This window comes from Mytilus edulis, chromosome 5, assembly GCF_963676685.1.
Source record: "Mytilus edulis chromosome 5, xbMytEdul2.2, whole genome shotgun sequence".
In the NCBI taxonomy this organism is placed as follows: domain Eukaryota; kingdom Metazoa; phylum Mollusca; class Bivalvia; order Mytilida; family Mytilidae; genus Mytilus; species Mytilus edulis.
Genome location: NC_092348.1, coordinates 42,328,004 through 42,351,558, shown reverse-complemented (window position 1 = coordinate 42,351,558; position 23,555 = coordinate 42,328,004). Strand labels below are relative to the sequence as shown.

The 23,555-nt window shown below is 32.2% G+C and overlaps 1 protein-coding gene across 7 annotated transcripts in view; it reads left to right on the top strand.

Moving 5' to 3' along the window:
• LOC139523710 (glucose-6-phosphate exchanger SLC37A2-like) overlaps nt 1-23,555 on the top strand; it is a 70,017-nt gene that overhangs the window by 7,375 nt on the left and 39,087 nt on the right. For 5 of the 7 annotated variants that reach the window (XM_071317928.1, XM_071317927.1, XM_071317926.1 and 2 more), the window contains exons 2-4: nt 9,912-9,993; nt 11,022-11,124; nt 13,024-13,102. In XM_071317928.1, coding sequence (XP_071174029.1) covers nt 9,912-9,993; nt 11,022-11,124; nt 13,024-13,102 — 264 coding nt within the window. Of the gene's footprint in view, nt 1-5,357; nt 5,566-9,911; nt 9,994-11,021; nt 11,125-13,023; nt 13,103-23,555 lie in introns of those variants that run through there. The other 2 variants (XM_071317924.1, XM_071317930.1) reach the window with 2 other exon arrangements.

The window sequence follows — 23,555 nt, the reverse complement described above, 5'->3', positions numbered from 1 at the left end:
AGGCAGTACAGTCTACAGATGTATTAAAACAACCTAGCATCATATTGCTAGTAGTGGGAGTAGCATTCTCGGGAAAATTTGTTCTTTTTTTTTATAATATGTTTGGTTCAAATCAAAATAGAATGCTTTTATCTCCCTAATACTTACATTGTAAATAGAGGTGGTACTACTTTGACAAATCCTTGTACATGAGAGTTTTCTGTCAAATCTTTATTTCACAAAGAATGAATTGCATAACAATGAACTGAGCTCAAAGCAAAGTACTTTAATAATACACTTAGACAAAGAGCTAAATCCAGTGATATACTTTGTACTACAGGTCCTTCATTAACATCCATTGACCAAAACCATATCTCATCAACATTCCATACTACATGGTTGGATTCTGAAGTCCTGAAAAAGACATGATTTTTTTTATCATATTTTAAGTATATAAACACAGGTTTAAACTTTCTTGTTGTATAATCATTCCGTATCTAGCAACTATCAATTTGCTTAATGCACATATTGATATATGTTGAGTGTACCTCTGTTGGAAATAAGAACACACAAACCTCCACCTAGTTTTAGTCAATGGACAAAACATTCAAAACTATAAAATATTATAGATCTAAGACTTGTCAGTGTCTATTTACCATTGCCACTGAATCAGTGATATATGTATTGTACACATAATTATATACATGCAAGACTAAAATTATAAAGTACATACATGTTTGTATATAAGACTAAAACTGACATTCATTCCCAAAGTCATTTTCAAATCTGACTTCATGGTAAAATAAGATTCCATATCTACAACCAATTAAAAGGAAAAATCCCTCTGATAGACTAGCATTTAAATCCGATTTCTAAAATGGAAGCTAGGTCACCTTGGAACTTAGAACTAAAAAAATTTGAAACAATATATCTGATATATTTCAAATGCATGTACATGAAATAATATAAATCTCTAAAATTCACCATATTGTTCCCTTTTTCATCTTCTGTTAAATACTGTATATCCAGTGGCGGATCCAGAAATTTTCTCAAGTGGGGGCCCACTGACTGACCTAAGAGGGGGCTCGCTCAAGTCATGATTCAGTGATTCCCTATATAAGCAAACAAATTTTATCTCAAAAAGCAGGCCCCCCCCCTAAATCCGCCTCTGATATCAACCTCTAGATGTCTTTCAATTACATTCAGTTTAGTGTGGGTTGATCTTTGATTGTTGTACATGTTACAACCAGATTCCCGGCAGGGGGCAACTTTGTAAGACCGCAGAGGTTCAAGCTTAGATTTTGAAATAAGGGGGAAAATGTAACCTTTTCAATTTATAAAACAGGCTCAACATCATTTCTAAACATATATAAACATATTCTAAATTGTGGACACACCTTCATTAAATATTCTACTTCAATTAGTGGAGGAGATCAAATTAAAAAGTTGCAATGGTTAAATACTCCAATCACAGTCTTTCCTGCTAAAATCTCATGTGTAGAATGTGATAGATGGTTTTTGGGTCTATATATTGTCCTTGATATTGAGGTTATTTTGACACAGCAAAATATAAAGAAAATGTAAACTATGATCTGGAAATTGACTTCGTTTTCGCAAAATAAGCCCACTTAAACTGAACTTTAAATGCAAAAGACCTCTAAATAGCTAACAGATATTGCTATATAAAAGAATAGTCCATGATTATACATGTACATGATCAGAGCTCCAGATAAGAATTCATAAATTGGGGTTTTTACCCACCATTTTCTTATATAATTGGGTGATAAAGTTTTTTAATTGCATTATCAATTCCAATTCACCCCTCAGGTTAATATCAAATTGGGTTTTTCACCACCAAGCTCCTTCATGTATTGGGTTTTTTCATCAACACAATATTGAATATTTAGGCAATATCAACCCCAATTTTTTTCCATCTTAAATTAATACATGTAATATGTTTCTGTCTTTGTTTAGCTCTTTTATTTGGTTTAGGGTTTTGGTTAGGGTTATTTGCTAGCTGTTTTATTTGGTTTATTCACTGAGAAGCAATTGTAGGTTAAAGGAGTATGTTCGATAAGGTCCTAAAATGGCCCACTTTTTTAGCGTAAATTTCAAATTCGGATTTATTGACCAAAATCACGATAAATCATAGCTTATACATTGACTAGATAGGATATAAGCCATTTTGTTTAAAATTTTACATTTCTGTGTTCCATTATGACGTCACAAGTTGTACTCATATTGATTTTTCACGAAAAAATCAATGAAAATGGGTAAATTTCCAAAGATTATTTGACAGGAAACATAGAGCGCATACGTCGACAACAAAGATCTTTTAAAATAATGTTTGTGAAGACATTTAACATGTCTTATTTGAATATTAAGCTTGTCGACGCCTGCGCTCTATGTTTCCTGGTCCTTTATTTGGTTGAAATCCCGCTGATTTTGTCAAATTTCACCAAAATCCCTTATCTTGACCGTTTTGGAATGTAAAAATCGTTGTGTTAGAATTAAACTTTGACAAAAACAGCTCTGTTTAACTTTTTCACATGTCTTTAAGGCAACTTAAAAACAATTATTGTCTTGTAATCATGAACTTTATAATTGGGGCCAAATATGGCACTTACCGAACTTACTCCTTTGTGTCCAGTTTCAAACAGTTTTTTTTTCAAAAAAAGGATATGTGTATTCACAGGCACTCGTCTTATACCTTTATATGATAAATTCTGAGACCAGTGCCTGATCAGTGGCTGTGTGCATGGTGTGTGTATTCATTAATTAACCGTAAAATGAATAAACCAGATGCTTCGCAGGGCGTAGCTTTATACGACCGCAGAGGTTGAACCCTGAACGGTTGGGGTAAGTTTGGACACAACATTCAAGCTGGATTCAGCTCTAAATTTGGATTGTGATTAAATAGTTGACACAGCATAGGTTTCTGACACAGAATGAATGTGTTCTAATGAACCTAAAATTTGTGTTTTCTCTTAGAGCAATTCACTATGCTGTTCAATATTAATCCTCTCAAAAAAATGTTTGAAGAAATTTTCTTTTTATTTATGAAATTTCAAATGAGAAAAATTGAACCCAATTTTTTAATCACATCCCCCTTTCCCTTATTCCAAAACTAATCTCAATTAAAATATTCTAATGGAGTTTGCAACAATAACTACTCATTTAAATACATCATAAAATATTGAGATGTAAAAAACTGCTTGTTATCACTGAATGGTAAAAATGGTAGTAAAAAGTGAATATACATTGTATATTGTATATAACAAAGATTTAAGTTGATTCTGGACAAAGAAAGATAACTCCAATTAAAAAAATTTCTTGCAATAAGATATTTCTTGCTTACTATTTTGGACAAAGAAAGATAACTCTAATTAAAAAAAAAATTGCTATTTCACAATATTGTGAAATTGGATATTTCTTGCCATTGCACAATACTGTGCAATTGAAAAGACTTGCTATTGCACAATACTTAATATAATAATTTTAGATCCTGATTTGGACCAACTTGAAAAATACCCATAATCAAAAATCTAAGTACATGTTTAGATTCAGCATATCAAAGAGGCCCAAGAATTTAATTTTTGTTAAAATCAAACTTAGTTTAATTTTGGACCCTTTGGACCTTAATGTAGGCCAATTTGAAAACGGGACCAAAAATGAAGAATCTACATACACAGTTAGATTTGGCATATCAAAGAACCCCATTTATTCAATTTTTGATGAAATCAAAAAAGTTTAATTTTGGACCCAGATTTGGACCAACTTGAAAACTGGGCCAATAATCAAGAATCTATATACATTTTTAGATTCAACATATCAAAGAACCCAACCGATTCATTTTTTGTCAAAATCAAACTAAGTTTTATTTTGGACCCTTTGGACCTTAATCATTAATGTAGACCAATTTGAAAACATGACCAAAAGTTAAGAATCTACATACACAGTTAGATTCGGCATATCAAAGAACCCCAATTATTCAATTTTGATGAAATCAAACAAAGTTTAATTTTGGACCCTTTGGGCCCCTTTTTCCTAAACTGTTGGGACCAAAACTCCCAAAATCAATACCAATCTTCCTTTTATGGTCATTAACCTTGTGTTTAAATTTCATAGATTTCTATTTACTTATACTAACGTTATGGTGCGAAAACCAAGAAAAATGCTTATTTGGGTCCCTTTTTGGCCCCTTATTCCTAAACTGTTTGGACCTCAACTCCCAAAATCAATACCAATCTTCCTTTTGTGGTCATAAACATTATGTTCAAATTTCATTGATTTCTATTTACTTAAACTAAAGTTATTGTGCGAAAACCAAGAATAATGCTTATTTGGGCCCTTTTTTGGCCCCTAATTCCTTAACTGTTGAAACCAAAACTCCCAAAATCAATCCCAACCTTTCTTTTGTGGTCATCAACCTTGTGTCAAAATTTCATAGATTTCTATTAACTTAAACTAAAGTTATAGTGCGAAAACCAAGAAAATGCTTATTTGGGCCCTTTTTGGCCCCTAATTCCTAAAATGTTGGGACCCAAACTCCCAAAATCAATATCAACCTTCCTTTTATGGTCATAAACCTTGTGTTAAAATTTCATAGATTTCTATTCACTTTTACTAAAGTTAGAGTGCGAAAACTAAAAGTATTCGGACGACGACGACGACGACGACAACGACGACGACGCCAACGTGATAGCAATATACGACGAAAATTTTTATAAATATTATAAATCAAAATCAAATCAAATAATTTCATTGGTGTAAATTCCTATACAGAAATGATACCAGCCGACATTTACAAAATACAAATACAAAAAATAAACAAACAAACAAACAAACAAAAAAACAACCAAACATATTTTCTCAATGATCATGATAAGAGACACGATTTGTTGAAATTTAGTTTAAATCTATTTATGTTATTGTTCTGAGACTACCCAGGGACTTTCTACTAAGTATTATAGAAGAAAGTTCCTTTAGTATAGAAAGTCCCTGGATTACTATAACACTATCATGTGTTATAGTAGTCTCAGCTACAGCTATTGTTGCACTGGCCTAAAAGTTTAACTTCATTTTTCCTGAGACTACTATAACACATAATGTGTTATAGTAGTCTCAGAATTTTCGCATTTTATTTCAATACCTTTTTAATAATATTTTAAGCCTGCGTGTGATTTTGCTAGATGCATTTATTTTTAGAATTCTGATAGTTTATTAAATCTGTTGGACTTCGAAATTGTACAATTGTACAATGCAAAAGTGTCCCCGCTAACTGGTGTTTTCCTAATGCAACGCATAGTCACCTGATATAATTACGGAACTCGTATCTCCCGGACACGTTCCTTTTTAAATTAGTAATCATTCGGACGTCCTCTGGTATTTACATAAGGATAAAATTGGTTAAAAGAGATAAACTGACAGATTTCCTTCACTAAAATAAACTCATACAACATGTTGTGATATAAACAAACAGTCCTCTTTGAGGTTTTCATTTCCATTAAAACTAATCATGGTTAACCGAAAACCACCAGGAATTTACGTGCTTCCATCTCTTTCGAGAGAAAGAAGAAATGTAGCGTAAGTTGTTTTTTTTCCCTTTTTTTTATCTTTCTATTTTTGTAAGTTTTTTGTTTGTTTTTTGCATCTGTTGTAATGTGTGTTCTGTTTTAGAAAAAAAGCCATGCTTATATTTGAAAAAAATAGTGTAATAATGGAGTATATATAAGGCCAAATAAAAATATATGTGTGGTTCCAGTAACCCTACCTTCCCCACTTTTTCACCTCAAAATTAGCCTACCCTAAAGATTTTATTGTCTTTTTTCATTAAGCACTGTTAAAGTCAGAATGTTGCTCCCATAGACTCAATGTAAAAAAAAACATAAAATAAAAAAAAAAAATCCCTACCTACCTACCCTAACTTTTTTTCAGATGTAACTGGAACCACACATACTTTTTTATTTGGCCTAAATAAAACTTGAGTTGTTTTATTTTTTGTATACTAGACTGAGATACTAGATAACATTGTTTTAGTTTTAAAAATTCTTGGTGCATTATTGTTTTCAAGCTAGCTTGTGTTGTTTCACAATAAATTATTTTTATTTACAATAACTTTACATACTTGAAGCATCCAAGTCTGACTAGTTTTTTATGTAAGGATTCTACTTTAAAGTACAGTCACCAATATTAGACAAGAGACATGTGATTGTTAAAATGTAGGATGGCATGATTTTGTTGATCTGACAGTAGGGTACATGTACATTGCTATGCCTATACATTGGTAACATTTTTATGGTGGTTTTGTTTTTGCTGTCTATAGACATGCATGTCAGACTTGTAAGTATTATGGTTTTGCAGTTATAAAAATGGAATCGATTTTCTGTATTAACTTTTATTGTACCCAGGGGCTGATCCAGCAATTTTAAAAAGGGGGTTCCTAACCCAGGACAAAAGGGGGGGGGGTTCCAACTGCATGTCCCCATTCAAATCATTGATCCTCCAAAAAAAAAAGGGGTTGCAACCCCCCAGAACCCCCCTTCCCGGATCTGCCACTGTGGAAATTACATGTAAACAAGTACATTTGTAGCAAGGGTAAATGGACAAAAAATGTATATCGCAATCAGTGTGATTTTTAAAATAATTTAAGGCAAAATTTCTGATAAATTTGAAAGAGACCAGATCAAAATATAATAAGAATTTTGTTGAAGAAATAATATTTATGAATATTGAAGCCAGGTTTGTAAATCTTCAGTCGGAGCCTATAATATACATGTACAAAATGTAGTTCGATCTTGCTATAAAGTCCATTCAAGCTTTACATAGTTGTTTTCATTTGCAATTTACAAAACAAAATGTAAATCAAATTTCTGTTTCCTAGTTTTTATTTATATGTGCAATCCTAAAAATTTCAGACACAATGAAGGAGTACAACTGAATTTGATTACATAAAAAAATAATAACTTTACCTAAAACATAATACCCTAAAAATCATGATTTTTTTTTTGAAACATTGAACACAGAAATATTTATCCATCATGTCTACATGTATGTTTGTAAACTTAATGTATCTAACAATATAAAGGACTATATGAAACTTTATTCAAAACATGTTGAAGAGTAAGTGTAATACTAATAATTCTTTATAGCTCAATCTAATAAATAAAATTGAGAATGGAAATGGGGAATGTGTCAAAGAGATAATAACCCGACCAAATAAAAAACAACAGCAGAGGGTCACCAACAGGTCTTCAATGTAGCGAGAAATTCCGGACCCGGAGGCGTCCTTCAGCTGGCCCCTATTTGAATATATGTATTATGATACATGTATATATGAAGTGCCTAGAAGATCAACCTACAACATGATCTAACGATGTTAAAAGAGTAGATCTGATTCTTTATATATAGTATACATATAACTACAGGACGGATAAAATATACACCAGGAAATGCCATTCTAACATGTGTAATCTTATTCAGTTAACTGTAAAAAGAGTTTCCCTTCATACAATTCCATAATATTGAATAATTAAAAGGGGCCAAGAACAGGGGAGATTAAAACAATAGTTTTGTTTAGAAATTTTATTCACTTGATTGTGAATCATACAAGTCATATAAACCTTTGACATTTTTAGATAATTGGACAACTATTTGTTAGACTGACAACATGAACCCTATTACATGCATAAAAATATTTGTATAAGTACCTTGAAATGGTAAATGCTTAATTTACAAGTTATATTTTAAATTTTATTATTTTTTGGTTTTTGAAATCAAATATATACATCACATGTTTTTACAACTTCAACCTATAGATTAAAATAATTATTCAACCATTACAGTTGAGTTATTCTAATTTTAAAATGTAAACACTAGATAGATATTATAATCTAGACAGTATTTGAATGCAATCTAAACATGGATTGCTATCAACATTCTCTTTATTAAAATAGGTGACAAAAAGACATAATCTTAAACTTTCAACAAATATCAAGATTCCAGTATTTCTATGATTTAAAACATAGATTTACAAAATATCAACCAATTTCCAAGTTAAATCAAATTTAAAATCCTGAATTTGAACTTTCATAGAAATCTGTGTATTTTAAATTAAATCTTTTGAATTATATAAATGATGTCAATGTCCAATGAACTTCCATTTGTGTCCGTGCGTGTTTTAAGTGTACATGTATACTGCTGTTAAAGCATACTGATGTTATAGCATTATATATATTAGGTATTGAATTGCATTTCATATGTCAGTCATTAATTTGCCAAAGTAGCCAGACATCAGACCATCATCAGTATAAATTGGTTTGGTCCACTTAAGTTAATAACATTACCATTTGACCAGTAATATTTTTTTCATTTTGTCCAAATGATTTGTGTGTAAATGTTCTGTAAAAACAAGACTGGTCCAGTTAAGAAGAATGCCCAAATGTCCAGTTGATTTTTCAGAGCCTTGGGAACCACTGATTATGTGTCTGTCCCCTATAGGTGAAATATGCAAATCATTATCATTGCATAAATTGTTTTGCATTGAACATGTTATACTCTCTTTTCAATGCTATTAAACCTGTGAAATATTGCAAAAAAGAAGAAAAATTGATCCATTATTAGTTATTTTACATTTTGACCCGTCATCCAGAAACTTTCATATAATACAATGTATCAAGCTGTTGTATATACATGATATATCTCCTTTTTAATATCATTACATAACTTTCTACTGGACTTTGTCATCACATTAAGTTCATATGATATCATATATAGATCATAAGGTTCATACATTGTATATGTTGTTTACTATTCTAAGGCCACACAAAAAATGTGTGTTTAAGGTTTCCTCAAAGTAAGGGAAGGACTGAACAGATAGTATGAAAAAAAAACTATGTGCATTGCAGCATCTGACATTGTGGGAACCAACTGTAATTCTGTCACAATTCGTTCAAGAATTCAATTAGAAAAATACCAATTAAAACCTTACAGTAGACATTTAAAGGAAAAAAAGTAAGGTAGAGAAACCGTTCCCACAAGTATTTCTTTCATTTCGGCCTAACATGTCTTTTTATTTCAAGTGGAGCTCTTGAAATTGTAAGTAGACTAGACAAGTATATTGTTTCTTCATAGAAAAGTGTTTTTGAAATGATTGAGCTTTGCTTGACATTGTTTGATCCACTAGATTTAGCTCTAAGTATGCTGTAAAAGTAATTTGGTTAGTTACAAATGTATGGTACCAAGTGTTTACGTAATTTATGTAGTGAAATACAATGTAGAGAGTTCATGTACATGGATATATATATGCAAGTCTAAATTGAAAACCTATGATTTTGTTGGATAAAAACTGTAATTTTTAAACATGTGCATGCAAAACAAATTTCTTGGTAGAAGGGTCTAAATGTAGCACAAACATCATTTTCCAAAAGACTAAAAGAGTGAAAAAACATATGTTAGCAAAACGCGTTTGACTTACAGTTCAAGCAAGTGAAGTTCTTAAACCCTGCTGACTGTTAAATAAATTGATCACAAGGTGTAACAAAATGGATCTCTATATTATTAATATATATGTTTACCCAATTCTTGCAGTTAAATAGTTAAATAGTTAAATAGCACATAAAGACATTTTGTAGCGAGAAAAAACAAAGTATTAATTCTTTTGATTAGTTCTGAATGCATTTTATAGTTAGTTACATGTATAATTCTGCAAAAAAATGAAGTTTTATTGTCCTGCCTTCAAGGAAAGTCAGTATGCTAGAAATAAGTACAAATGTATTACTATCTGGCAGTGGCATAATCTATTTGTATAAAGCTTTATTTTTTTTTTTTTTTTTAGATCACTTATTCAAGATCTTTTGATATGTGTTCAAGAAACTGGAAATTTATTAGTATTTCAGATAAATTTATATTCTGTTTTTTGTTTATTTTTTCAGGTATAGAGCATGGATCCTTATTTTAACCTTTTTGGTCTACACATGTTATCATATGTCAAAGAAACCTGTCAGTGTTGTCAAGGTAATTTGTTTATATTGCTATGGAAACAGCATACACCTTAAAATATTGAAGTGTCATCTCTGACGATAAATGGTAATTAGAAATATAGTTTGTATGATTTGAAAACACTGCATAGTTTGAAACCATTTCAACTATTTTTTCTGTAATTGATTTTGATTATTACAATTTAGATACTTATTACTTTTCTCCTCTCTCCTGTTAGAATTATAGATTTTTTGTTAATTAAGGAAATGCAATCATTTAACAAAAAGTAACAAGAGCACCTGGTCCCAAAATAGGCTTATCCTTGCAGAAAAACCTGAGTATTCCAACACCCTGCTTAAATCCAACATTTTTTCTGCCCCCCCCCCCCCCACCCCAGTGTGTTTGATTTGGGACTATTATACTAATAGTATAATATATAGTCCCAGGTAGAATTAATAAATTTTGGTCCAATCATATTACAAAGATGGCCACCATGACCTGTCAGATTACAAAGATGGCCACCATGACCTGTCAGATTACGAAGGTGGCCACCGTGACCTGTCAGATTACAAAGATGGCCACCATGACCTGTCAAATTATGAAGGTGGCCACCGTGACCTCTCAGAGATTCCTTAATTCTGTGGAATCACTGTTATTCATTGATATCAATTTTTGTGCAATTTTAAGGTTAAGGACAACCTCAAATTTGAATATACATGTATACAGAAGAGTACAAATCTAACAACTTATATGCAGACTTTTGTCAAACCAGGAATTCAAACATCAACCATATTACAGTCTTTCTTTAATCCATGGAACATGGAATTGATTAAAAATTTCAAGCAAAAGAAATTATGCAAATTTCATAATTAAAAATAATTCCAAGTTCAAAAAATAGCCTGTTATTAGCTAAAGAGTTTGGTAAACAATCTATTTACACCAACAACAAAACCTGCTATACAGTGAATCATGGCTACCAAGTCATCTACAAATACTGATGTGAGCCTTTCGGTTTATTCTCTTACTGTACAAGTAAATACATATTTTTTGATTGTTTATTTCAGAATGTACTATACAGGAATTGCTCAGTTCCAATAAAAGACGGTTATGAACTTGAGATTGCACCAGATAATACATCAACAACATTTTGTGACTGGGCACCGTTTGGTATGCTTTTTATCACATTTAGTTTTTAAACTAACCTGGCCACAAAGTAGTGCTTTTATGTTTTTCTTAAAAGGCAAAAATGATCAACAAGACAATGTAAGCAAATACAAAATGAAATAGGTCAGCATAGATGAAATAGTCAGCTGTCTTAATTAAGGAATTATTAATCTTAAATTATGTTTTTTAACCCTTATTTTTGTTATAAAAAACTAAACGGTGAGACAAATAAAAAGAAGATATCAACAAGAAACTATATTATTTTGTTATAACTGTAAACAGCAAATAATGAAAAGCAATACCAGACCTATAAATTTGCCAATATGACTGAAGCCATTCGATTAATTCTTCATGAAACCATTGTCTGTTTGTTATGTTCACACATCGTTGTCAATATAATAGAAACTGTCATACAAGTTAGAGGTTTAGCTAGCTATAAAACCTGGTTTAATCCACCATTTTCTACAAATGGCTGTACCAAGTCTGGAATATGACAGTTGTTATCCATTCGTTTGATGTGTTTGAGCTTTTGATTTTGCCAATTTATAATTTATAAGGGACCTCCCATTTTGAATTTTCCTCTGAGTTCGGTAATTTTGTTCATTTACTTTTTACCCAGTGACTTAAATGAAGTTTTTTGACAGATTTTCAAGTTTATTCTTATTACTTTGTAAACCATAGATTGGTTGAAACTGTATTAAACAGAAAAAATTATAAGCAATTCAAGATATAATTGTATCAAAGGTGACTTTTACCGACAGACCCTTATATAATTAGGAGCCTCTTGTTTGTGATACAAAATTTTTCTGTAAAGAGGAAATTTCATATTTAGATAAGATTGTGATATATCCTGTTTGATTAAAATTGATAAATTGTTGCATAAGAAAGATAAAATAATAGGAAATCAAATTACAGGAAATAAAACCTCACTTATGGAGTTGGCCCTTAAAGTTGTAAAATTTGAACTCCTCAAAATTATACATTTTATAGTAATCTGGGTTACGTTTAAGAATTGTTTTAGAAGTTTCTTACAAAAACCTTTCTCAAAAATATTTAGTTAAGATGACAATTATTAGAATCCTGCATAATTCTTATCATGAATTTTCATGATTATCTTTTCTGGAGGGATGCTAGAACATCTGTGGTAGTAATGGTAAAGCCTCCGACTTCCTGTTTCCCTGTTCTGTGGGTTTTTTAATTAAATGTTGAAGAGTTGACCATGAAGACTTGAAGAGACCTTATTTTTCAACCAGTGACACACATAGATAAAGTTGAATGGATGTACTTATATTTGATATGACCTTACTCCTATCCTTTGTATGTTTTATACATTAATCAATAATTCATTTGACACAAAAAAGAAAAGAAACGAAAAAGACAAAATTGAATGGAATGAAAACAATCAAATCTGTACTTGTGGTACTGGAATACAAGAAAATATGCATAACTTCATTTGTATGTCATTTTTTTTGTTGACAAAAGGATCTTTTTGTAAAGTGGCCTGGTCATGTCTTTAATCCTTACTCTAATTCTAAAACCAAACACTTTTTATGATAAAAAATATATATTATGTCTATTTAAACTCACAAAGAATCCAAGGACTCCAATCATATATCAAATATGTGAAATGAACATTATACTTTAAATTTACAAATTATTGCAATATTTGAAGAAAGGACAAAAATGAACGATTAGTTATTTTGAATTCAGGAAAATCCCAATACATTGATATGTATCGGGTTTCAGAAGTGAGTTCTTATTATTGCGATACCCACTCAGTCACATTATTTTTGCATCAATAAAACCATCGCAATAACTTCTGAATTACCAAGTGTTTTAGGATATACAAATTATTCAATAATAACTACAGTATGTTTGATTTTTAATATTTTTTAATTTTAGATCAACCAAATCACAAACAGCTTCTTGGAAGTTTAGACCTTGCATTTCTATTCAGCTATGCATTTGGAATGTTCTTTAGGTAATTATACCTCTTCTTAAATAACATTCTCATCAAATGTCTAATGTGTTCACTGGAATAGTTTGTAAGAAACTATTTATTGTATACTGATGTATCCTCTGTAATTATCTCCCCCTGAATTTAACTCATTTGTTCGCAAGTTACTTCCCTTGTTCAATCACACATTTCTCTAATTTATGAATAAAATTTATGATTTTTGCATATTTCTAACATAATATATACTTAACAATAAGATAAGCATTTAGATGTTTGAAAGTTTTTAGATTTAGAATAATCAATGGCTAAATCAAATATACAAGATGGTTGCTTATATAAGTTTTCAAATTAGAATACTTGCTAAGGGAGCTACCATTTGATTTTTATGGGGGGGGGGGGGGGGGGGGGCTAGGATGAAATTTTAAAAAAATAGGCAGGACAGGAGTTTTGAGTAAAAAAAAAAGGCAGGATGAGACACTTGCAAAAAAAAATAGTCAGGACGACAATTTAGGTAAAAAAAAGTCAAGATAAACTAAAAAAAAAAGGCAGGACCGAACAGAGTGAAAAATAAAAAGGCAGGACAGAGATTACAGCTAAAAAAAAAATGCAGGACAAAATTTTTCATCCTAGCCCCCCCCCCATAAAAATCAAATGGTAGCTCCCTAAGGGCTGTGTAGTCAGTCAATCATTATTAAAGTCTTTTTTCATCAGACAATTATTCAAAAAGAATTAAGTTTTAAATGTGTAAGTAGTTTTCTCACTAGATAAAAGGGTAAACAGGTAAAAAAAAACCCGGAAAAGTCTACCTTTCATCTCATTGTTAATATTTTGTCAGAATTCTCTTTGGAAATAGTTTGAAAACATACATTAATTTGACCTGACCATTTTTGGGGATTTGTGCTAATTTTTCTTTAATGAGGAAATATGGAAACAAAAATCTGTTTTAAATGAACAATTTGAAAACTTGTCCAATAATAATTCACAATTAAGTGTTTCAAAAATCTAGTTCTAACGTTTGCAGAAAAATCTGGTAAAGGCCGGTCAATGCATGGTTTACAAAAATCAGCCGATATTGGTTCTTCACCTTAAGTTAGATAGAATTGTAAGCATGAAGAAGATACATGATTTTTGTCATGTTTATCCCAGTGACCCCGGGGTTATTGACAAAGCTTAGGTATTGTGGAGTTTTGGAAAGACGTAAACAGAATCCTGGGGTGATTTAATGTAATCCCATTGTCATAGACCTATTTTCTGGACATGAGAGATAAAATCGTCTCTTAGGTACATGTGAACTAAATGATTGGAAAACCATATATAGAAAATGCTTTGTCCTCTTCTTATAAGTGTTCTAATAAAATACTTTATCTAAAAGATTTACGAAATAAATAAACAATTGTGAAAGATAATTTATGTACTTTTATAAATTATCAGGAATAATTGAGTAGTTGGGAAATTTGTTTACCAAATTTTGGTTGTTTTTGTTGATTTTTCTATAATAATAACTTGGAGGAGCATGTTTGTGGCCGTCTAATGATAGATTGTTGACTTTGATGATTTCAATATGTCAATTAAAGGGATTCATTCAAAGTTCTAGGACTAATTACTTTAACTAAAGGAGCACAATGTTGATTTTGAATATCAAAGAAGTTATTTCTTTATAGCCAATTTAGTTAAATTTTATTTGTTTCTTGGGGTGAAAAAAAAGTATAATTGGTCATTCTTGTTTATTTAATAAATTATCAGAAATAATTGGGTGGTTAACAGGGTTCTCACTAAGACGAGTCCACGAGTCCTGAACTCATCAAAATCTGTCTGAGATTGAAATATTTTGTATAAACTGAACACAGTTAAACACAAATATCATCATTTTATAGCAAAAATTTTAAAAGTGATCTGAATTTAATGTCATTGCATTGCTCTTTTAGGAAATGGAGACTAAAATATTACATTATATTGCAACATATTTTTTTTCTTTCTGCTGTTGGACTCATCATGGCTAAAAATGACAAGTTCTTGGACTCACCTTCAAAAATCCTTAGTGAGAACCCTGGGTTAAGGATGTTTATTTACCTTATTTTAGTTATTTTTGCGATACGATTACTTTCAAGCAATCTGTAGACTTTTACCGTTGACTCAGGCCTGCATTCCCTCACGTCAACCGTTTTATTCTAAACATTCAGCAACATCTCAGATTCTTATGATTGTCTTGCTTTAAAAGGTAAAAACAGGCAAAAGGATTGAACATAAACAACTTTCCTGTAATGTTCTTCTCATAATCGTCATGTTTGATATTTCCCTTGACCTATATGCTTGTTTTTAACAACACGGAAAATCAGAATTAATCAGTATTTATATTTAGTGTGTTTATAAATTTAGTAACACGTCAGAGGGAATTCCGTAGTTTTGATAAATGCGAGAGTTCTCTGACTTCCGATAATTCTATTTCTGTCATATAAGAACTGAAGTGGAGTTTTTCCATATTTTACCGTTATGAAACTAATATTTGATACTGTACTCTCATAAAGAAATGGAGAACCATTCATCATATCATTTGATAAACGTTCTTGTTCCAAATCGCAAGTCGCAGGTTTGTTTAAGTATTAATGCGCATGCGTATAGTTTTCTTGATTTCAAGAGGTATCAGATTGAGTGGTTGCTCTGGAATCCCCGCTTCATTGATTAATTTGAAACTCATGGGACTCTTTCTATGTCTGTCTGTTATTTTTGTTGCATAATTTCAAATCATATGCATCATTTAAATTAAAATAAATGTAGTGTTTACCTATAACACCCCTTTAGCCGAAATGGAGTCATCCATATTATCGTTTCGAGTTGTCTCCCTTCCGGAAGTATTTTCCGTCAAAATCGAAATACAATACGACTCGTCAAGAAAAATTAACTCGTTAGATGTCAAAACTGTCGTATTATATTAAAAACGATCTTAATTTATAAATAGAGGAGTGTGTACGGAAAGGAGTCATGCACAAGGACCCAAAGGAAATTAATATTTAAAGAGTTAGAAATGGGGTTCCTCCTAGAATTAACGGTGATAAGATGGTGATAAGATACGAAGTGAAATACCTTCTCTCACTCTCAGTGACTGCTGTGAAAAGTAAACTTGGAATTGATAGTACAAAAATAAAACACAATAAGTACATTGCTCATACACTTGTATCTGGGATTGGCTATTTTTAAAGTTGAGTGACTATTCAGATTATTACATTTTGCATGCGCAGTTGAATTAGTTTTGAAAATAATACTATCCAGCTGTACTAGGGCTGCCAAAAATGCGTGAGACTGACGCATGTTCATGCTTTTTTGCGGCAGTATCCTTGGATCTATTTTTTTCCCTCTTTGATCTTTTCAATTTTGGACAAATCTCACGCATTTGCTTAATTAAAAGTTGGCAGAACTGCTATACATGTGTCAATGAAAACTATGGTAATCGTATCCCTCAGAGCATTCTGTTCTTTGATTGTTGCTTGCTCTTGAATGGTTACTTAGGCGACCATGTTTGTGGTCATCTTATGATAGATTGTTGACTTTGATGATATCACTATTTTAGTCAATGTGATCTTACAGCCAACTGAGATAAATTTCATTTGTTCCTTGGGGTAGACTAAAGTATAATTTTTAAATTGTTTATTTTATACCCCCTCCCTAAACGTGGGGCCTATTTTGCAATTATATTGTCTGTTTGGCCATTAATTGTTTATTCATTCATCCCTTGGTCTGTCTTTTAGTCCAAATGTTTTTGTCACTATGACTATTTTTCTCAGAAACTGCTCTACATAATGATATTATGTTTAGTCAGCGTTGCTAATATCTGTGAAGTGTGATTGAGCACTTGTGAAATGATACTGATAAAATCAAATAAAAATGGAATATTAGTTGTAATTGAAATTTTAAAATTACTCTTTTTGTTTTCTTTGAAAAAAAATGTATATGTCAAAGGATGTTGTAAGCAGAATATTGATTTTAATTCTTATTTCAAATTGTCAGTTGTCAGCTCCTCTGGATTTATGAATTTTAAATATCCCCTTGGCCTTGGTATCTTTTTCTCCTTTTTAGCTCACCTGGCCGAAAGGCCAAGTGAGCTTTTCTCATCACTTGGTGTCCGGCGTCCGTCGTCGTCCTGCGTTAACTTTTACAAAAATCTTCTCCTCTGAAACTACTGGGCCAATTTTAACCAAACTTGGCCATAATCATCATTGGGGTATCTAGTTTAAAAAATGTGTCCGGTGACCCGGCCAACCAACCAAGATGGCTGCCATGGCTAAAAATAGAACATAGGGGTAAAATGCAGTTTTTGGCTTATAACTCAAAAACCAAAGCATTTAGAGCAAATCTGACTTGGGGTAAAATTGTTCATCAGGTGAAGATATATCTGCCCTGAAATTTTCAGATGAATCGGACATTCCGTTGTTGGTTTGCTGCCCCTGAAATGGTAATTTTAAGGAAATTTTGCCAACTTTAGGAGTTATTGCCCTTTATAGTCAATTTTTAAACATTTTTCGAAAATCTTAGTAATCTTTTAGAAAAATCTTCTCCTCTGAAACTACTGGGCCAAATTTAACCAAACTTAGCCATAATCATCATTTGGGTATCTAGTTAAAAAAATGTGTCCGGTAACTAGGCCAACAAACCAAGATGGCTGCCATGGCTAAAAATAGAACATGGGGGTAAAATGCAGTTTTTGGCTTATAACTCAAAAACCAAAGCATTAATAGCAAATCTGACAGGAAGTAAAATTGTTGATCAGGTCACGATCTATCTACCCTGGAATTTTCAGATGAATTGGATAATCGGTTGTTAGGTTGCTGCCCCTGAATTGGTAATTTTGAGGAAATTTTGCTGTTTTTTTGTTATTATCTTGAATATTATTATAGATAGAGATAAACTGTAAACAGCAATAATGTACATCAAAGTAAGAACTAAAAATAAGTCAGTATGACCAAAATAGTCAATTGACCCCCTAAGGAGTTATTGCCCTTCATAGTCAATTTTTAACAATTTTCTTAAAATTTGAAGATTTTCAATAACATTTTCCACGAAAGTACTGTTATAGATAGAGATAATTGTAAGTAGCAAGAATGTTTAGTAAAGTAAGATCTACAAACACATCACCATCACCAAAACACAATTTTGTCATGAATCCATCTGTGTCCATTGTTTAATATTCACATAGACCAAGGTGAGCGACACAGTCTCTTTAGAGCCTCTAGTTTCTTCATCCTCAGATTTGTTCTGTATTTTGAACAGAAATTATTTCAAAACAATGAATTTGAGAAAGGAAATGGGGGATACGTCAATGAGACTACAATATAACAAAAGAGCAGACAACAGCCGAAAGCTATCAATGGATGTTTACAATGCAGCGAGAGAATCTTGCACCCTGAAGTAATCCTCCGCTTTCATCATATGAAATACAAGTACAACCGCTGCCATTCGGGGTTTAGTGTCATACCATCATGAAATATATGAGAAGAACATTACCCATATCATGTCACCAACTGGTTTAAGAACAAATGTGTTTATTTCTGAAGCAAAGACCCAAAGAGTGAATCAATAATAATACCAAAATTTGCTATCCTTAATGATCTGACAACAGTATCATAGCGATATCCTTTCCTTATAAGTCTGTTTAAAAGTTTGGTTAGCTTTTGAGGTAAATGTCCGAAGATAACCCTCTTTTGTCTTTTATTAGAAAATATGCTTTCTTGTACGTTCAGGTATTTCACATCCAATCTTTTATGGTAATATTCTTTACAAAGCACAAAAATGTCAGTATTCACCTCAAAAGCTTACAAAACTTTTAAACAGACTTATTAAGAAGGGATATAGTTACAATACTGTTGTCAGGTCATTACAGATTGCATATTTTGGCTTTAATATTGATTCACTACACTAATAGGGTCTTTACATCGGACTAAACACATTTATTTAAAAAACAGTTGTTGGCATGACACGGGTTATGTTCTTCTCATATATTTTATGATAGTATGATACTAAACCCCTAACGGGAGGGATTGTGCCTGATATTCATAATGAAGACATAATCTTTCAATCAGTTTGATTGAGGTCTGGAGCTGGCATGTCAGTCAACTGCTAGAAGTCTGGTGTTATTTATGTATTATTGTCATTTTATTTATTTTCTTTTGTTACATCTTCTGACAACGGACTGGGACTTCTCTTGAACTGAATTTGTAATGTGCGTATTGTTCTGTGTTTACTTTTCTACATTGGCTAGAGGTATAGGGGAGGGTTGAGATCATAAACATGTTTTACCCCACAGCAATTTTGCGCCTGTCCCAAGTCAGGAGCCTCTGGCCTTTGTTAGTCTTGTATGATCTTTAAGGAGGCTCGTGGGTATAAAAATTTCAGAAAAAAAATAAACATTTGTTTTTCTTTACAAATTTTATTTATTACCTTTTGTAGTTGTTACTTTATCATATGGTACAAAAAACATTCAAAACAATTAATTCGTGTTGGCTTCAGATGACTTTTAAAATGTAAACATCATTGAAAAAGTTCCAAATTATCTCCCTTTGGTGGAAAAATGCCATTTTTGGCTTTAAAATTGAAATATCTCTTTTAACTCATCGGTGACCTATATTTTTTAATATCATTTCGATATATGCTGTACTTAAACTAAATTATTGTAAAATTTGAGCGATTTCTGTAATAAATTTCTTTTTTTTATTTCGATATTACATTTATTTCTGCTATTAGTTCAACAGAAAAAAAACACTTTTACAAAGATGTATGCTTCTTTCGAAGGCAGATTGTGAGCGCAAATGAACGGTGACCCCATTTTATTATTTTATTTTTAGCTCACCTGGCCCGAAGGGCCAAGTGAGCTTTTCTCATCACTTGGCGTCCTGCGTCCGGCGTCCTGCGTCCGGCGTCCGTCGTCCGGCGTCGTTAACTTTTACAAAAATCTTCTCCTCTGAAACTACTGGGCCAAATTTAACCAAACTTGGCCATAATCATCATTGGGATATCTAGTTTAAAAAATTTGTCCGGTGACCCGGTCAACCAACCAAGATGGCCGCCATGGATTAAAATAGAACATAGGGGTAAAATGCAGTTTTTGGCTTATAACTCAAAAACCAAAGCATTTAGAGCAAATCTGACATGGTGTAATATTGTTCATCAGGTCAAGATCTATCTGCCCTGAAATTTTCAGATGAATCGGACATTCCGTTGTTGGGTTGCTGCCCCTGAAATTGTAATTTTAAGGAAATTTTGCTGTTTTTGGTTATTATCTTGAATATTATTATAGATAGAGATACACTTTAAACAGCAATAATGTTCAGCAAAGTAAGATGTACAAATAAGTCAACATGACCAAAATGGTCACTTGACCACTTTAGGAGTTATTGCCCTTTATAGTCAATTTTTAACCATTTTTCGTAAATCTTAGTAATCCTTTAGAAAAATCTTCTCCTCTGAAACTACTGGGCCAAATTTAACCAAACTTAGCCATAATCATCATTGGGGTATCTAGTTAAAAAAATGTGTCCGGTAACTCGACCAACAAACCAAGATGGCCGCCATGGCTAAAAATAGAACATGGGGTAAAATGCAGTTTTTGGCTTATTACTCAAAAACCAAAGCATTAAGAGCAAATCTGACAGGAAGTAAAATTGTTGATCAGGTCACGATCTATCTGCCCTGGAATTTTCAGATGAATCGGATAATCGGTTGTTAGGTTGCTGCCCCTGAATTGGTAATTTTGAGGAAATTTTGCTGTTTTTTTGTTATTATCTTGAATATTATTATAGATAGAGATACACTTTAAACAGCAATAATGTTCAGCAAAGTAAGATGTACAAATAAGTCAACATGACCAAAATAGTCAGTTGACCACTTTAGGAGTTATTGCCCTTTATAGTCAATTTTTAACCATTTTTCGTAAATCTTAGTAATCTTTTAGAAAAATCTTCTCCTCTGAAACTACTGGGCCAAATTTAACCAAACTTAGCCATAATCATCATTGGGGTATCTAGTTAAAAAAATGTGTCCGGTAACTCGACCAACAAACCAAGATGGCCGCCATGGCTAAAAATAGAACATGGGGTAAAATGCAGTTTTTGGCTTATAACTCAAAAACCAAAGCATTAAGAGCAAATCTGACAGGAAGTAAAATTGTTGATCAGGTCACGATCTATCTGCCCTGGAATTTTCAGATGAATCAGATAATCGGTTGTTAGGTTGCTGCCCCTGAATTGGTAATTTTGAGGAAATTTTGCTGTTTTTTTGTTATCTTGAATATTATTATAGATAGAGATAAACTGTAAACAGCAATAATGTACAGCAAAGTAAGAACTAAAAATAAGTCAGTTTGACCAAAATAATCAATTGACCCCCTAAGGAGTTATTGCCCTTCATAGTCAATTTTTAGCTCACCTGGCCCAAAGGGCCAAGTGAGCTTTTCTCATCACTTGGCGTCCGGCGTCCGGCGTCCGTCGTCCGTCGTCCGTCGTCCGTTGTCGTTGTCGTCCGTCGTTAACTTTTACAAAAATCTTCTCCTCTGAAACTACTGGGCCAATTTTTACCAAACTTGGCCACAATCATTATTAGGGTATCTAGTTTAAAAATTGTGTCCGGTGACTCGGCCAACCAACCAAGATGGCCGCCATGGCTAAAAATAGAACATAGGGGTAAAATGCAGTTTTTGGCTTATAACTCAAAAACTTAAGCATTTAGAGCAAATCTGACATGGGGTAAAATTGTTAATCAGGTCAAGATCTATCTGCCCTGAAATTTTGAGATGAATCGGACAACCCGTTGATAGGTTGCTGCCCCTGAATTGGTAATTTTAAGGAAATTTTGCTGTTTTTGGTTATTATCTTGAATATTATCATAGATAGAGATGAACTGTACACAGCAAAAATGTTCAGTAAAGTAAGATCTACAAATAAGTCAACATGACCAAAATGGTCTGTTGACCCCTTTGGGAGTTATTGCCCTTTATAGTCAATTTTTAACCATTTTACGTAAATCTTAGTCATCTTTTACAAAAATCTTCTCCTCTGAAACTACTTGGCCAAATTTAACCAAACTTGACCACAATCATCATTGGGGTATCTAGTTAAAAAATTGTGTCCGGTGACCTGGTCAACCAACCAAGATGGCCGCCATGGCTAAAAATAGAACATAGGGGTAAAATGCAGTTTTTGGCTTATCACTCAAAAACCAAAGCATTCAGAGCAAATCTGACATCGGGTAAAATTGTTTATCAGGTCAAGATCTATCTGCCCTGAAATTTTGAGATGAATTGGACAACCCGTTGATAGGTTGCTGCCCCTGAATTGGTAATTTTAAGGACATTTTGCTGTTTTTGGTTATTATCTTGAATATTATTATAGATAGAGATAAACTGTAAACAGCAAAAATGTTCAGCAAAGTAAGATCTACAAACAAGTCAACAAGACCAAAATGGTCTGTTGATTTCTTTAGGAGTTATTGCCCTTTATAGTCAATTTTTAACAATTTTTCGTAAATCTTAGTTATCTTTTACAAAAATCTTCTCCTCTGAAACTACTGGGCCAAATTAAATCAAACTTAGCCTCAATCATCATTGGGGTATCTAGTTTAAAAATTGTGTCCCGTGACCTGGCTAACCAACCAAGATGGCCGCCATTGCTAAAAATAGAACATAGGGGTGAAATGTAGATTTTGGCTTAAAACTCTGAAACCGCAGCCTTTAGAGCAAATCTGACATTGGGTAAAATTGTTTATCAGGTCAACATCTATCTGCCCTGAAATTTTCAGATGAATCTGACAACCTGTTGTTGGGTTGCTGCCCCTGAATTGGTAATTTTAAGGAAATTTTGCTGTTTTTGGTTATTATCTTGAATATTATTATAGATAGAGATAAACTGTAAACATCAATAATGTTAAGCAAAGTAAGATTTACAAATAAGTCAACATGACGGAAATGGTCAATTGACCCCTAAGGAGTTATTGTCCTTTATAGTCAATTTTTAACAATTTTCATAAAATTTGTAAATTTTAACTAACATTTTCCACTGAAACTACTGGGCCAAGTTCATTATAGATAGAGATAATTGTAAGTAGCAAGAATGTTCAGTAAAGTAAGATGTACAAACACATCACCATCACCAAAACACAATTTTGTCATGAATCCATCTGCTTCCTTTGTTTAATATTCACATAGACCAAGGTGAGCGACACAGGCTCTTTAGAGCCTCTAGTTAACAATTTTCTTAAAATTTGAAGATTTTCAATAACATTTTCCACAGAAAGTACTGTTATAGATAGAGATAATTGTAAGCATCAACAATGTTTAGTAAAGTAAGATCTACAAACACATCACCATCACCAAAACACAATTTTGTCATGAATCCATTTGTGTCCATTGTTTAATATTCACATAGACCAAGGTGAGCGACACAGGCTCTTTAGAGCCTCTAGTTCTATTAACTATAAGATAAAGTTCATTTATAGA